At 28.9% G+C, this 13,546-nt stretch overlaps 2 protein-coding genes across 3 annotated transcripts; one reads left to right on the forward strand and one right to left on the reverse strand.

Annotated features, from left to right (window-relative positions):
• Positions 1-8,017: 8,017 nt before the first annotated feature.
• On the reverse strand, positions 8,018-10,855 carry LOC119607854 (differentially expressed in FDCP 8 homolog). The gene is made up of 3 exons (XM_037961964.1): positions 9,937-10,855; positions 9,407-9,736; positions 8,018-8,523 (listed from the first exon to the last, which is right to left on the reverse strand). The coding sequence occupies exons 1-3, from the start codon at positions 10,685-10,687 to the stop codon at positions 8,126-8,128; spliced, it is 1,479 nt and encodes a 492-aa protein (XP_037817892.1). The 5' UTR covers positions 10,688-10,855; the 3' UTR covers positions 8,018-8,125.
• A 484-nt stretch (positions 10,856-11,339) lies between these two features.
• On the forward strand, positions 11,340-13,505 carry LOC119607839 (E3 ubiquitin-protein transferase MAEA). Of its 2 annotated transcripts, none has more exons than XM_037961947.1 (2): positions 11,340-11,451; positions 12,072-13,505. In XM_037961947.1, exon 2 carries the CDS (start codon positions 12,110-12,112, stop codon positions 13,289-13,291), a length of 1,182 nt encoding a protein of 393 aa, XP_037817875.1. In that variant the 5' UTR covers positions 11,340-11,451; positions 12,072-12,109; the 3' UTR covers positions 13,292-13,505. The 2 variants fall into 2 exon arrangements, with proteins under 2 accessions (XP_037817875.1, XP_037817876.1); XM_037961948.1 differs by lacking the exon at positions 11,340-11,451 and adding an exon at positions 11,531-11,563 and having other exon boundaries at positions 12,072-13,502.
• Positions 13,506-13,546: the final 41 nt, after the last annotated feature.

Below are 13,546 nucleotides of genomic sequence, written 5' to 3' on the forward strand. Positions count from 1 at the left end.
TATAAGAACTTAAGGTGAAAAGGTTTGTGATAGGATTTGTAACGTTTTTTAAAGAAAAAGTTGAAAAACTGAACTAGAACTGAACTAGAACTGAACTAGAACTGAACTAGAACTGAACTAGAACTGAACTAGAACTGAACTAGAACTGAACTAGAACTGAACTAGAACTGAACTAGAACTGAACTAGAACTGAACTAGAACTGAACTAGAACTGAACTAGAACTGAACTAGAACTGAACTAGAACTGAACTAGAACTGAACTAGAACTGAACTAGAACTGAACTAGAACTGAACTAGAACTGAACTGAACTAGACTAACTGATCTAGAACTGAACTAGAACTGAACTAGAACAGAACAGAACTAGTTCGTTGCGCAATACATAAGATTTTAATGAAAACTAATGTTTTGGAGAAAAACTGAGCTTTGATGATAATCTGAGCTTTTAAAAGAACTTAGTTTTTGGCAAAATTGAGTTATTGATAAAATATTTTTAAAAGTTTAGTTTTTGAGTTTTCCGTACATTTACAAGTATGAGACCATGCATTTTTTAAATACTGTAAACATTTCCATTTTACTTAAAGTTTCTTTTTCACATAATCATCATCGTCATCACAGAAGGAAAGAACAAAAACAATATCACAAAATGTCCAAAACTTATATTTTTTCCTTGTTGACCAATATGTGGTTATTTGTACATGTGAAAAATGTATGCATAAGAAAAGACTTATTTATACCTTCTCGACTGCTATGTATAGGTATGAAACGTTATGGCTGCATATGTGTTTCTATGCAAATTTCCAAGGTGTTGACGGCAAGTTTGGTAAAATATCATATAAACAAAAGTGAAAATTATTTCAAGCCTAATGAAATATGTGTCATAAATTAGAAATAAAGAGTGCTAGCAAATGGGCAAACTAAATAAAGTGAAATTATGAAAACATTTCCAAAGTTTTTTAATCAAATTATGTATGCCTTTATCAAATAAACTGCGTATACGTAATATTTAATTGTAAACTATATTATATCGCGCATACGCCTAAAATATTTTTATTAATATGTGGGATATGACTGATATCCCACATACCGTATGAGTGATGTAGGTCGTTTATTATTAAACATAACGTATGCGTACAGTTTTGCTTAATATTTGTACAGAAACATTTTGAAGTTTTATCAAATACATATCAATTTAAATATATAAATTTCAATGTAACTCTCCTATATGAAATTGGCTACCTCAGTATAACTTTACATAAGCATACATACATATATATTTATATGCATAGGTACATACATACCTACATACATACATACATATTTGTTTATTTCTTGCTGCTGTTATTTTTATTCTTGTGCATTATGTATAAATGCTCATGTACAAATTTCAGCATATTTGTTTTCTTGGCAATGCACTTCGTTATTTTTGTGTATTTGTTTTCTTACTTCTTCACCCATATTACTATATTATTCTACAAAAGAAAATATACACCAAAATAAAAATAAACAAAAGTGAAAAAAACAACATCATGTTTATTAAAGTGTAATTGCAGGTTACAACTTTTAGTTGAGTTGATTTTACCATGATTTCTTTAACGGACTTCTTGTATTTCTTTTATTCTACAGTTTGAATTTATATGAGTATTAAGAATTTTTGTTGTTGTTGTTAAAAAAAGTAAATACTATAGTAAAAAAAACGTGTAAATGTGCCAAAATGTCATTAAATAAATTTATAGTTTTTATGTTGATTGTATAATTCATGCAGTAAAAAAGTGCATTTATGTGCCAAGCCAGAAAGAAACAATAAAAATTTTAATGAATTTTCTTTAACGATAAATTCAAGAATGAAAAAGGATAGATTTTCTAGTGTTAATAAAATTTTGAAATTTTTATTTTATTATTGAAAATTTATTGTAATTGCATTGGTTTTAGGAAAAAATGAATTTAAGATGAATATTTAGTTTTTTTTTTTTTTTTTTAAGCTGAGTTTAAGATGCAGAACTGACTTTTAGGGAAAAACTGAGGATTTAGAGAAAAACTAAGTTTTTAGTGAAGTTTTAGTGAAAGTATTTAGTGAAAAACTAAGTTTTTAGTGAAAATCTAAGTATTTAGTGAAAAACTGAGTTTTTAGTGAAAAACTGAGTTTTTAGTGAAAAACTGAGTTTTTAGTGAAAAACTGAATTTTTAGTGAAAAACTGAGTTTTTAGTGAAAAAACTGAGTTTTTAGTGAAAAAACTGAGTTTTTAGTGAAAAATTGAGTTTTTAGTGAAAAATTGAGTTTTTAGTGAAAAATTGAGTTTTTAGTGAAAAACTGAGTTTTTAGTGAAAAACTGAGTTTTTAGTGAAAAACTGAGTTTTTAGTAAAAAAACTGAGTTTTTAGTAAAAAAACTGAGTTTTTAGTAAAAAAACTGAGTTTTTAGTGAAAAACTGAGTTTTTAGTGAAAAACTGAGTTTTTAGTGAAAAACTGAGTTTTTAGTGAAAAACTGAGTTTTTAGTGAAAAACTGAGTTTTTAGTGAAAAACTGAGTTTTTAGTGAAAAACTGAGTTTTTAGTGAAAAACTGAGTTTTTAGTGAAAAACTGAGTTTTTAGTGAAAAATTGAGTTTTTAGTAAAAAACTGAGTTTTTAGTAAAAAAACTGAGTTTTTAGTAAAAAAACTGAGTTTTTAGTGAAAAACTGAGTTTTTAGTGAAAAACTGAGTTTTTAGTGAAAAACTGAGTTTTTAGTGAAAGCTGAGTTTTTAGTGAAAGCTGAGCTTTTAGTGAAAAACTGAGTTTTTAGTGAAAAACTGAGTTTTTTGTGAAAAACTGAGTTTTTTGTGAAAAACTGAGTTTTTTGTGAAAAACTGAGTTTTTTGTGAAAAACTGAGTTTTTTGTGAAAAACTGAGTTTTTAGAGAAAAACTGAGTTTTTAGTGAAAAACTGAGTTTTTAGTGAAAAACTGAGTTTTTAGTGAAAAACTGAGTTTTTAGTGAAAAACTGAGTTTTTGGTGAAAAACTGAGTTTTTGGTGAAAAACTGAGTTTTTGGTGAAAAACTGAGCTTTTAGTGAAAAACTGAGTTTATAGTGAAAAACTGAGTTTTTAGTGAAAAACTGAGTTTTTAGTGAAAAACTGAGCTTTTAGTGAAAAACTGAGCTTTTAGTGAAAAACTGAGTTTTAGTGAAAACCTAAATTTTTAGTAAAAAACTGAATTTTTGGTGAAAAACTGAATTTTTGGAGCAAACCAAGTTTTTTTGTAAAAAACTAAATTTTTAGTAAAAACCCAAGTTTTTAGTGAAAAACCCAAGTTTTTAATGAAAAACTAAGTTTTTAATGACGAACAGAGTATTCGTGAAAAACCGAGGATTTCCGTGAAAAAATTGGTTTTTAGTGAAAAACTAAGTTTTTGGTGAAAAGCTAAGTTTTTAGTGAAAAACTAAGTTTATAGTGGAAAGCTAAGTTTTTAGTGGAAAACTAAGTTTTTAGCGAAAATCTGAAGATCTGTTGAAAACAGTTTTTGGTGAAAAACTGAGTTCCTAGTGTAAAACTAATGTTTTATTGAAGACTGAAGTTTTTCGAGGTGAACAGCTGAAGTTTTATTGAAAAGTTTTACTGAAAACAGATTTGAAAAACTGAGGTTTTGGTGAAAATAGAATCTAAAGTGAAAAACTAAGTATTTAGCGAAAACCCGATGTTTTATTAAAAAACTGAATTTTTGTTGAAAACATATTTTGATGAATCAGATTTTGGCCAAATAATCAAGTTTTTTGTGAAAAAAAAATAGCTTTTAGTGAAAAGATACGTTTTTGGTAAATGGAATCATATACCAAAAGTAACAAAATTTTATGGCGAAAACTATTAAACTGGTGATTTTGATTAAAAATCTTAATTTTAGTGAAAAAATAAATTTTAAAAAGTTTTATTTCAGAAAAAAAGTGGGCCGAGTTTTACAGTTATCTGTAAGAGAAGAAAATTCAACTTAGTTTTGAAATTTGTATGAAATTTTCAAACTTATGTAAAATGTTTTCACTTAGTGGGGACGATAAAACTGTTCCACAGTCCTTAGTATGTCTCACAAAAATCACAATATTATAAAAAAGACAATGAATTTGAATGAATAAATAGTTACTAGATAGAACAAATCTTATCCCTATCCCAATTAATAAACATAAAGTTATAAATGTTTAAACATTTTTTGAGAAGAAACGTAAATTTTTCATTTTCTTAATCTTACTTAATTTGATATAACTTGAAGTTAACGGTAACATGCTTTACTTTACATTGGCAGACTTTTCATCTACTTAAAAAAAAAAGTCCTCAAAGAATATTCGTAATTCATGCAGACATTTTCCAATACAATTAAGAAACCTTACTCAAGACACACCGAAATTTGCTAATTATATAAAAGCTAGTTGTTTTACACTTACAAACATGTGGGTTCTTAATCTAGACCAAATAAACATCATCATCACCACCATCAACAGTATTGGTATCATTTAATGGTTTTTAAGTTTATTCACATTTACGAAAAGCGTATTCGTGGAAACCGGTTAAAGGACAAGAACCCATCATAATTAACAACGCAAAACAAACAAACAACAGCAGACGGACAGACGGAAAGACACATGCAGACATTTCCTAACCACAACATCTATTACAGTTATCTAGCAGACACCCAACAAGACCGCACTAACAGTACAACCTACCATCTAACTAACTACTCATGCGATACAAGAATCTGCTCTTATTTTGTTTTTATGCTAAACAAACAAAATTATTTAAAATAAACACTCCAAATGAGAGCAGCACACAAGCAACAAAAACAAAGATAGATTAATAGATTTCATAGCTACGCGCCTACAATACAATGTGTTTAGCAGCCATTCATACGTACTCCAAGTCACCAGAACAGAAACACACAAAAAACATTCCAAATATGTATGTATGTAGTAAAATTTAAGCTCCCACTACCCTAAAGCATTTCTTTTTTTCATCATTTAGGTTAGATTGTGTTAGGTCATGTGTCGTTTTCATAAGCCTAATATCAAGGTGATTCTTTTCTATTCTGCTGCTACTGCTGTTTTTTTCTTTTCATTCCTCATATTATTTCATTGTTCATTTATATGTACAGAATAGTTAGGTCCCTGCACAGCTTAGCATATTGCTAAGCTTTTGAAATTCATTCAAATACTACTGCATATGTTGGCATAAACTGCCCTTATAAACGTTATTATTCCCAGCAAGAGTAAAAACAAGAAAATTCAAATTTGTAACAGCAACAGCAAAAAAAAACGAATTAAAAATCAACAACAACAATAATAACAAACGAACTCATACATCCTTACAAGTATGTATGTATGTATGTATATATTGTCTACGAAACGGTCACACGAGACGAGTTCAGTGTGTCAATTAAATTTTGCCGTATCGTATTTTCCTTATTTTAGAGAAGGATATTTTCTCACTTTACTCTCTCTATTTTGTTTTAAACTCCATCTCTCTAGCTTTAACTACAATAGGTATTTTATCTCTCGGTATTTAAGGATTCGGCGTTAAGAAATACTCTATATTTATACACTCTATTGCTGAAACAAGAGATAGAGAGTGAGAGTTTGAAACTTGGTTTTTATTTAAATTGATACTTAGTAGTACATTTTTTATAAGAAAAGCTTTCTTCCACTCATAGGTTGAAAACGCCATTTTTTAAATCTGCGTATTTTTGGCGCAAATCTATGGCATAGTCATGTTAGAACTTTTAGAGCTTTCGACGAAAATGTTATTATAACATTTATAACATTAACATTGAAGCAGTTTGAAATATAATATAACTAGAATGTTATTTTCATTTATAACAATTAAGAGTGTGGAATTCGGCTATGCTGAAAGTTACCCACCACCAAAGCATGTGGTTAGTCGTAATTGATCTGGTATATGTTTATGGACTTATTTCATATCATATATGTACATACATACATAGTATGTACATATGTATTCAAAAACTTTTTCAGACTAAATCTATTTGGTCCATTTTTGACCGCACTTCAGAATCATGAGTTTGCTGTCTGTGTTTTGTTATTTTTTTATATGTTAAAGATTAAAGAAAAAATCGTATTTCTAGAGTTGAGGGTAGTGTACTAAGCATTTTACTACCACAACACTGAAACTTGGCAAATTTTTTTCACAATTTTTTTAAATCGAAAGGATTTGTCCGATTGTCGAGTTTATGTTTTAAATTTGAACCACATGCATTGGTCCCTAAAGTAGTAGTAAGTAAAATAGTAAGGGGACCTTGACATTCGGTAAGAGAAAAATTCCAAAAAACTCAAATTAAAAAAAGTGTAGACTTTATGATATCAGAGATATTTGATCTATCTGTGTGTCTATCTATCTATCTATCTATCTATCTATCTATCTATCTATCTATCTATCTATCTATCTATCTATCTATCTATCTATCTATCTATCCATCTATCTATCTATCTATCTATCTATCTATCTATCTATCTATCTATCTATCTATCTATCTATCTATCTATCTATCTATCTCTCTATCTATCTATCTATCTATCTATCTATCTATCTACTATCTATCTATCTATCTATCTATCATCTATCTATCTATCTATCTATCTATCTATCTATCTATCTATCTATCTATCTATCTATCTATCTATCTATCTATCTATCTATCTATCTATCTATCTATCTATCTATCTCTCTATCTATCTATCTATCTATCTATCTATCTATCTATCTATCTATCTATCTATCTATCTATCTATCTATCTATCTATCTATCTATCTATCTATCTATCTATCTATCTATCTATCTATCTATCTATCTATCTATCTATCTATCTATCTATCTATCTATCTATCTATCTATCTATCTATCTATCTATCTATCTATCTATCTATCTATCTATCTATCTATCTATCTATCTATCTATCTATCTATCATCTATCTATCTATCTATCTATCTATCTATCTATCTATCTATCTATCTATCTATCTATCTATCTATCTATCTATCTATCTATCTTCTATCTCTATCTATCTATCTATCTATCTATCTATCTATCTATCTATCTATCTATCTATCTATCTATCTATCTATCTATCTATCTATCTATCTATCTATCTATCTATCTATCTATCTATCTATCTATCTATCTATCTATCTATCTATCTATCTATCTATCTATCTATCTATCTATCTATCTATCTATCTCTCTATCTATATCTATCTATCTCTCTCTCTATCTATCTATCTATCTATCTATCATCTACCGAGCCATATACTATCTATCATCTACTAGTCTACATCTATACTAACTATCTATCACATAGCTATCAGCGATCGATATCTATTAGCATATAATCGACTAATCTATCTATCTATATCGAGATTTTCTCGATCATTATCTATCTATCTAATCAATCTAAGCGTGATATCTAGATAGCTATACGAGCTATCTATTATCTATCTATATTATATCTATTATCATCATATCTATTCTTTTTATTTTTATCGTTTTTTTATATTAAGGTGATATGTACCTGAAATAGTTTCTCATTCACAGTAACAATTCAGGCTTAATTTTACTTTTAGCAATATATAAAACCCATTTACAAAAATATCGAATATCTGTATATTATACACCCTTACAAGAAATTCTTCGAATAAGAAATGTTTATTTTTTTTACAAATAAAAATTCTCAGATAATTTACCCCTATAAGGAAATATCTAGCACACAAACCATAGTAACGCCAACATTATTCGAAGTTAAAGTTGGGTGAGTACTTTAGAAGTTACTTCAGTAATTCTTTTATTAGACTTTTAAGGACGAATTTATATCGATAAATTCTACGAATGACATTGAGTGAAATGAACAGTATATTTTGAAAGGTCAAACATTCGTTTTCCTAATGCAAGGGAGAAATATTAGAAGATATGTATGAAACAATAAAATTTTTCATAATGTTTCTGAATTTTATAAGTGATGCTTAAATGAAAATCTCACTTTATTAAAAATATATTTTTATTTATTAAAAAATAATATAATTGTATATACATAGTCACATTTAAACCTAATAAAATTGTATTTTACCACTAAAATTACATAAATAATATTAATTGCACCCTCAATCTTCCTCATCACCATCATTATCGTCACTTAAAACCTTTTCGGGATCATTGGAATTTATATATTTTTCCACCATTAATTCCCTTTGTATGCGACGTTCCTGGACACGTACACACTTAGGACAAATCATATTTTTTCGCGTCATACAAACACGATGATATATAGAATTACATTTATCACATATAATACAGCCATCATCGAATGGAAATATTACTTCATTATTGCTGCAAATTTCACAGATATATGCTTTAGCAGTGCACATCGAACAATTGCGTATATGTTTGTCGAAACAATTGTAAACTTTATGTAAATGTTCGCCTAATGTACCGTTTTCAGCCTGTTCCAGATCATTAATCGAATAGAATTCATTTGATTGTATGAGATGTCGACGGAAACCTATAGGAAGGAGTAAAGAGGTGATATGATAAATTAAACTGATTTTATTAAGAATAGTTTTACATTCTAATCGTTCACTTTTTAATATTCTGTTCTTAGTATTTGGCCTTTCACTAGATTTTTGTTGTTTTAAAAGGGGAACATTTTTTTGTTAAGAGAACTGTAAGACATTACTTTTATTTTTCAATTTTTATTTCTTCACATTTTTATCTCTTTTTGCAAGTTCACTAATTCACTAATTTTCAAACTTTTAAATTATATAAAATTAAAAAACGAATCATGAAAGAAGTTAAATTTTTATATTTTTTCGAGGACTACTATTTTAATCTTCTGGGTTTTCTATTTTTGGCCTGTAAAAGTAAGTCGTCCAATATGTGACCTATTGTTTCAGCTAGCAGATCGCCCAATATGGAAACAGATGATTGTAAGGTAGTAGGGATAGTTCATAGTTTCTATATCATCCTATAACCCATCTGACTTGGGTCTAACAAATTCAATATAATTGATTTTTGTTCCATAAAGTATTGAATTTTAGATCGAACATAAAACGGATAAAACAGCTTTTCATTAAACCAATACAATGACAATCCTTAGTGTAAAGTTTTTTTTTACAAATTCGTTTGTTTTATAGAAATAAGTAGAAATTCAATTGACTCTTAAATCTTCATTTAAAACGCAATAAGAAGAATATATTACTAATTTAATCATATTCCTTGGTCATTAATTACCAAGAAGTATATTCACATTGAAGATAAGAATATTTCATTAAAAAAAATTTAAAATACAAAAATGTAATTGGCATGCTTCTTCTACAATACCCACTCCCTGCTTAAATTTCTTAGACTTTTCAATAAATACAAAACTTAGAATAAAACTGACTTACCAATTTGCGTTTCCAGTAACTTTTCCTCAACGGCCTGGCGACATTCAGACAAATATTTACGCATATATACCAAATTCTGTCGCAATTTTTTCAAGGAGGCTAATTTCTCCAAGAAAACAAACAACTTGGGATTAGCATCTTCAAGTCTTATTAAGGGTTTATCGAGAAATAGTTGAATTTCCTGTAAAGCTGAACGAGACACTTTGCGTGGAACAAAATCCCAATTGTGAACAACACGGGCGGGAATAATACACGAATCATTCCAATGACAAGAGGGACAATAGTATAAACCCGTGTAATCACATAAGCGAGGTTCAATCCAGGAATTTTCTGGAAAAAAAAAGAAAAAGATACTTAGTTAATTGGCTAAAATATTAAAAAAAAACACATAGAAAGCATGAATGTCAAATACCATGTTTGGTTATTTTGCCAAAACATTATGTGGTGTAGTAGGGAGCTAAATTAACATGAAATTAAACAAAAAAACATACAAATGAAGACACAACAATTATTATTTTCCATCTACTTACTAAAGTTTAATAAAGTGCGACATTCGGTGCACTTATATCGTTGGGCCGCTAAACCGATTTCCGGGCAAATGTCTAAAATAGGATATTGCCTTTCGGATGCTATAACATGAGCACATACTCTCACCACACTGTCTAGGCATTTCTGATGTACCATATAACGACAATCGGAGCACTGATAGGAAGCCTGTACTACACTCCAAATTATGCCCGTACAATGATCACAATAATTGCGTGCTGTGGGTAGGGGCAAACCTTTGCCCACCCCTTTCTGACGAGCCGCAAAGTGATGACCCACTACCGTTTTTACCGAAGGACCCACTTCCACCTTATCATTTTTGGCCTCCAACAATTCTTCCAAAGAATAGCGCAAATCTACTAAATGCCTAACCAACCAACGACGTTCTTCACTATTTTCTTCGGATATTAAGACCAAGTCTTTACAATGATTTATGGCCTCCATAAGATCTTGTTCACTAGCATCGGAGGTAAATATCAAACGCCATTGTTCTTTGATCAATGACGCTGGTATGGGTAAAGATTTTTCACTTATTAAAACTGCTCCCGTCGAACTGCTGTCCATTTCATTAAAACTATTAAGAGATTCGGTGGTGGAATCTGTGGAAGTTGTATCATTTTGTCCTTGAAATCCTACATTAATGGGTATATAACTGGAGGCTACCGATGCTGTGTCACTGATAAAATTCGTAACCGCACCCGGTATACTAGCTAAGCTATCACGCAAAGAATTCATTTTAACATAATTATGTACACAAACACAGATATTACTAATCTATTTTTAGAATATTTCAAACACTTTTTTAAAAAAACAAAACAATAATTTGCGATGAAAATATAAACAATTTTTGACGAGATTTTAATTAAAAATGCATTAAACAGCTGTCTAAAAAATAGTCAATGTCATATCATTCTCTCTCTTTCCATACATTCTTTGTTTATCATTTGTCACAAAAAGTGTTACCATATTGAAAAAGTACCAAAATAATAAACATATCTTAACATTGATTATATTTCTTTTATTTTAAGAAATTATATTATTTAATACGATTTCATAGTTTTGATTTTAATTACAATACTGTAAATTTTTATGTAAATTCAAAATTAGTTTACAGTTTTTTCATACATACTTTGTATACAACTGAGCAAAATAAGAGTTTGTTTATTTACATCAAAAATAGTGCAACAAATTATTTAAAATCTTGATTACTTAATATTTTCTTTGGTTAACCGTTTATTAATCATAAAACTATTTAAAAATTGTATATTTAAACTATTTTCGTTCTATAATTAAATCGAAGTTCTTTGAATTCATGCCAATTTGTATAGAATTACTTGCTTGTTTTTTAAAATATAACATATTCTCTTTCCAATAAATACTCATTGCCTTAAAATACTGAGTACCCAAATACTCAAACAAATTCCCCAGCCCTAGCTGGCATTTCTCCAATTTTATAAAAACAAAGAAATACAAGATAAACCAGACAGAGAATTAACGCAGTAATTATCAATTTTTCTACAACAACTACATTTTGTTTATAGTTTTTTAATTATTTATTATATTATTTATATTTTAAAGTTCAAATTAATATAAATTGCAAAAGCAACAAAAGTAAGATAGCGAAAAGAAATAAAGAAGATAATTATGACAAGGCTAGTTTATTGACACAAATTTTTTGTTTATCCTTGTAAAGAATTTAATAGTCGCTAATATTTTAATAAAACCTTTATAGCTATCCCAGTTTGTACTATAGGTTTTCTTGATATTAATATATAGTACTTATTTTGATAATATTTTGTCATATTACTGCTCTTTCTTAATTTTGTTTTAATTGTTTAAACTGCGTGTTAAACTTTCCAATTGAATACCATGTAGGTATCTGGCAATCGATAAAACTGATTTCTAAAATGTTCAAAATATTTTGCTTTTTGGTACATATTTTAACATAGCCCCAATACAAATCAATCATCTGAGAATCTTTGGAGTTTAGTAGATGATTAGGAGTGACATCAAATATACAGGCGAAATGCGTCCATTCTGCTTTGTTTTTATCTATAATTATTTGTATCTATCTATATACCTAATATATCTACTTATATATTGTCCCATCTACTTTCAGAAAACATTAGATGCGCCCAGCTTACTGAAACCATCAAAATGTCGGAAATTAAATCCCTAGAACACTCAACTCTAAAAGTTCCCTATGAGATAATTAATAAAAAATTTAGGGTAGCTCAAAAGACAATCGATAGAGAAGTTGATCAAATACAAAATATTTCCCGAGATGTAGAAAAAGCCCTAACCATACATCCTACCGTATCTGATGTTAGTAAAATGGTTGGAAATGTAGTACAGCGCTTGCAGGTTTTAAAACGCAAATCAGAGGAAAGTATTAACGAAGAACTAAATGCTGCCTATGTATGCAAAAAGAAATTGGGACATCTTAAAGGCATTGCCCAACCAGAATCCAGTTCTGATATGGAAATATGGCATGCTTCAATCGATCAATGGAAACGTATGCGTATGGATCGTATGGTCATAGAACACCTACTTAGATTGGGTTACTACGAAACAGCAAATCGTTTATCCAATCATTCGGATATAAGGCATCTAACGAATTTGGATATTTTCCATACCTCACGCGAAGTTGAAGAAGATCTCTTAAGTTTTAAAACTACTAAATGTATTCTATGGTGTATGGATAATAAATCCAAACTAAGAAGAATTAATTCCAACATAGAGTTTAATTTACGTGTACAGGAATTTGTGGAGCTTGTACGCAAAGATTTGAGAACTGAGGCGGTGATACATGCCAGAAAACACTTTCCGGCTTTTGAAAAAACCCAAATTAAGGAAATTTGCGAATGTATGGCTCTATTGGCCTACCAACCGAATACCACCATTGAACCCTATAGAAGTCTATTTGATTATAGTCGTTGGAAGGATTTGGTCTTGAAGTTTCGCAATGAAAATTATCGTTTGTTTCAGATATCATCACAATCTTTACTCAGCATTGCTGTACAGGCAGGCCTATCATCTCTGAAGACACCACAATGTTTCTCAACCAATTGTAAGAATTTAAACTGTCCCGTTTGTCAAGAAGATTTCAATAAGATTGCTACAAATTTGCCATATTCACACTGTGTGCAAAGTCGTTTAATTTGTAGAATAACAGGTTTACCGTTAAATGAACATAATTTACCCATGATGTTACCCAATGGTCAAATCTTTGGTCAGTTGGCCATACCACAAATTACTAAGGAAAATGGTGTGGTTGTTTGCCCCATAACTAATACAAAATTCTCTACACCAAAGATTGAGAAAGTTTTCGTAATGTAAGTGTCGTTTAAATAAAAAAAAAATTGTCGTCTTTGAACTATACAAGATCAAAACTATATACGTATATATTTTTTTAATGTAAACTGGATTTTCAAATATTTTTTTCATTTTTTTCTATAATTCTTGTAAACGAAAATTAATCTTTGTTTTAAAACATGTTTTTAAACATAATCAGCTAAATATCTTTTAAACAAGTAAAGTATAATAAATTTTCCTAATATAAAAACTAATTCTTGTTTTATTGCACTCACAACA

This window comes from Lucilia sericata, unplaced genomic scaffold (assembly GCF_015586225.1).
Source record: "Lucilia sericata isolate MDLA Ls3-8-SP2 unplaced genomic scaffold, ASM1558622v1 Contig000755F_arrow, whole genome shotgun sequence".
NCBI lineage: Eukaryota > Metazoa > Arthropoda > Insecta > Diptera > Calliphoridae > Lucilia > Lucilia sericata.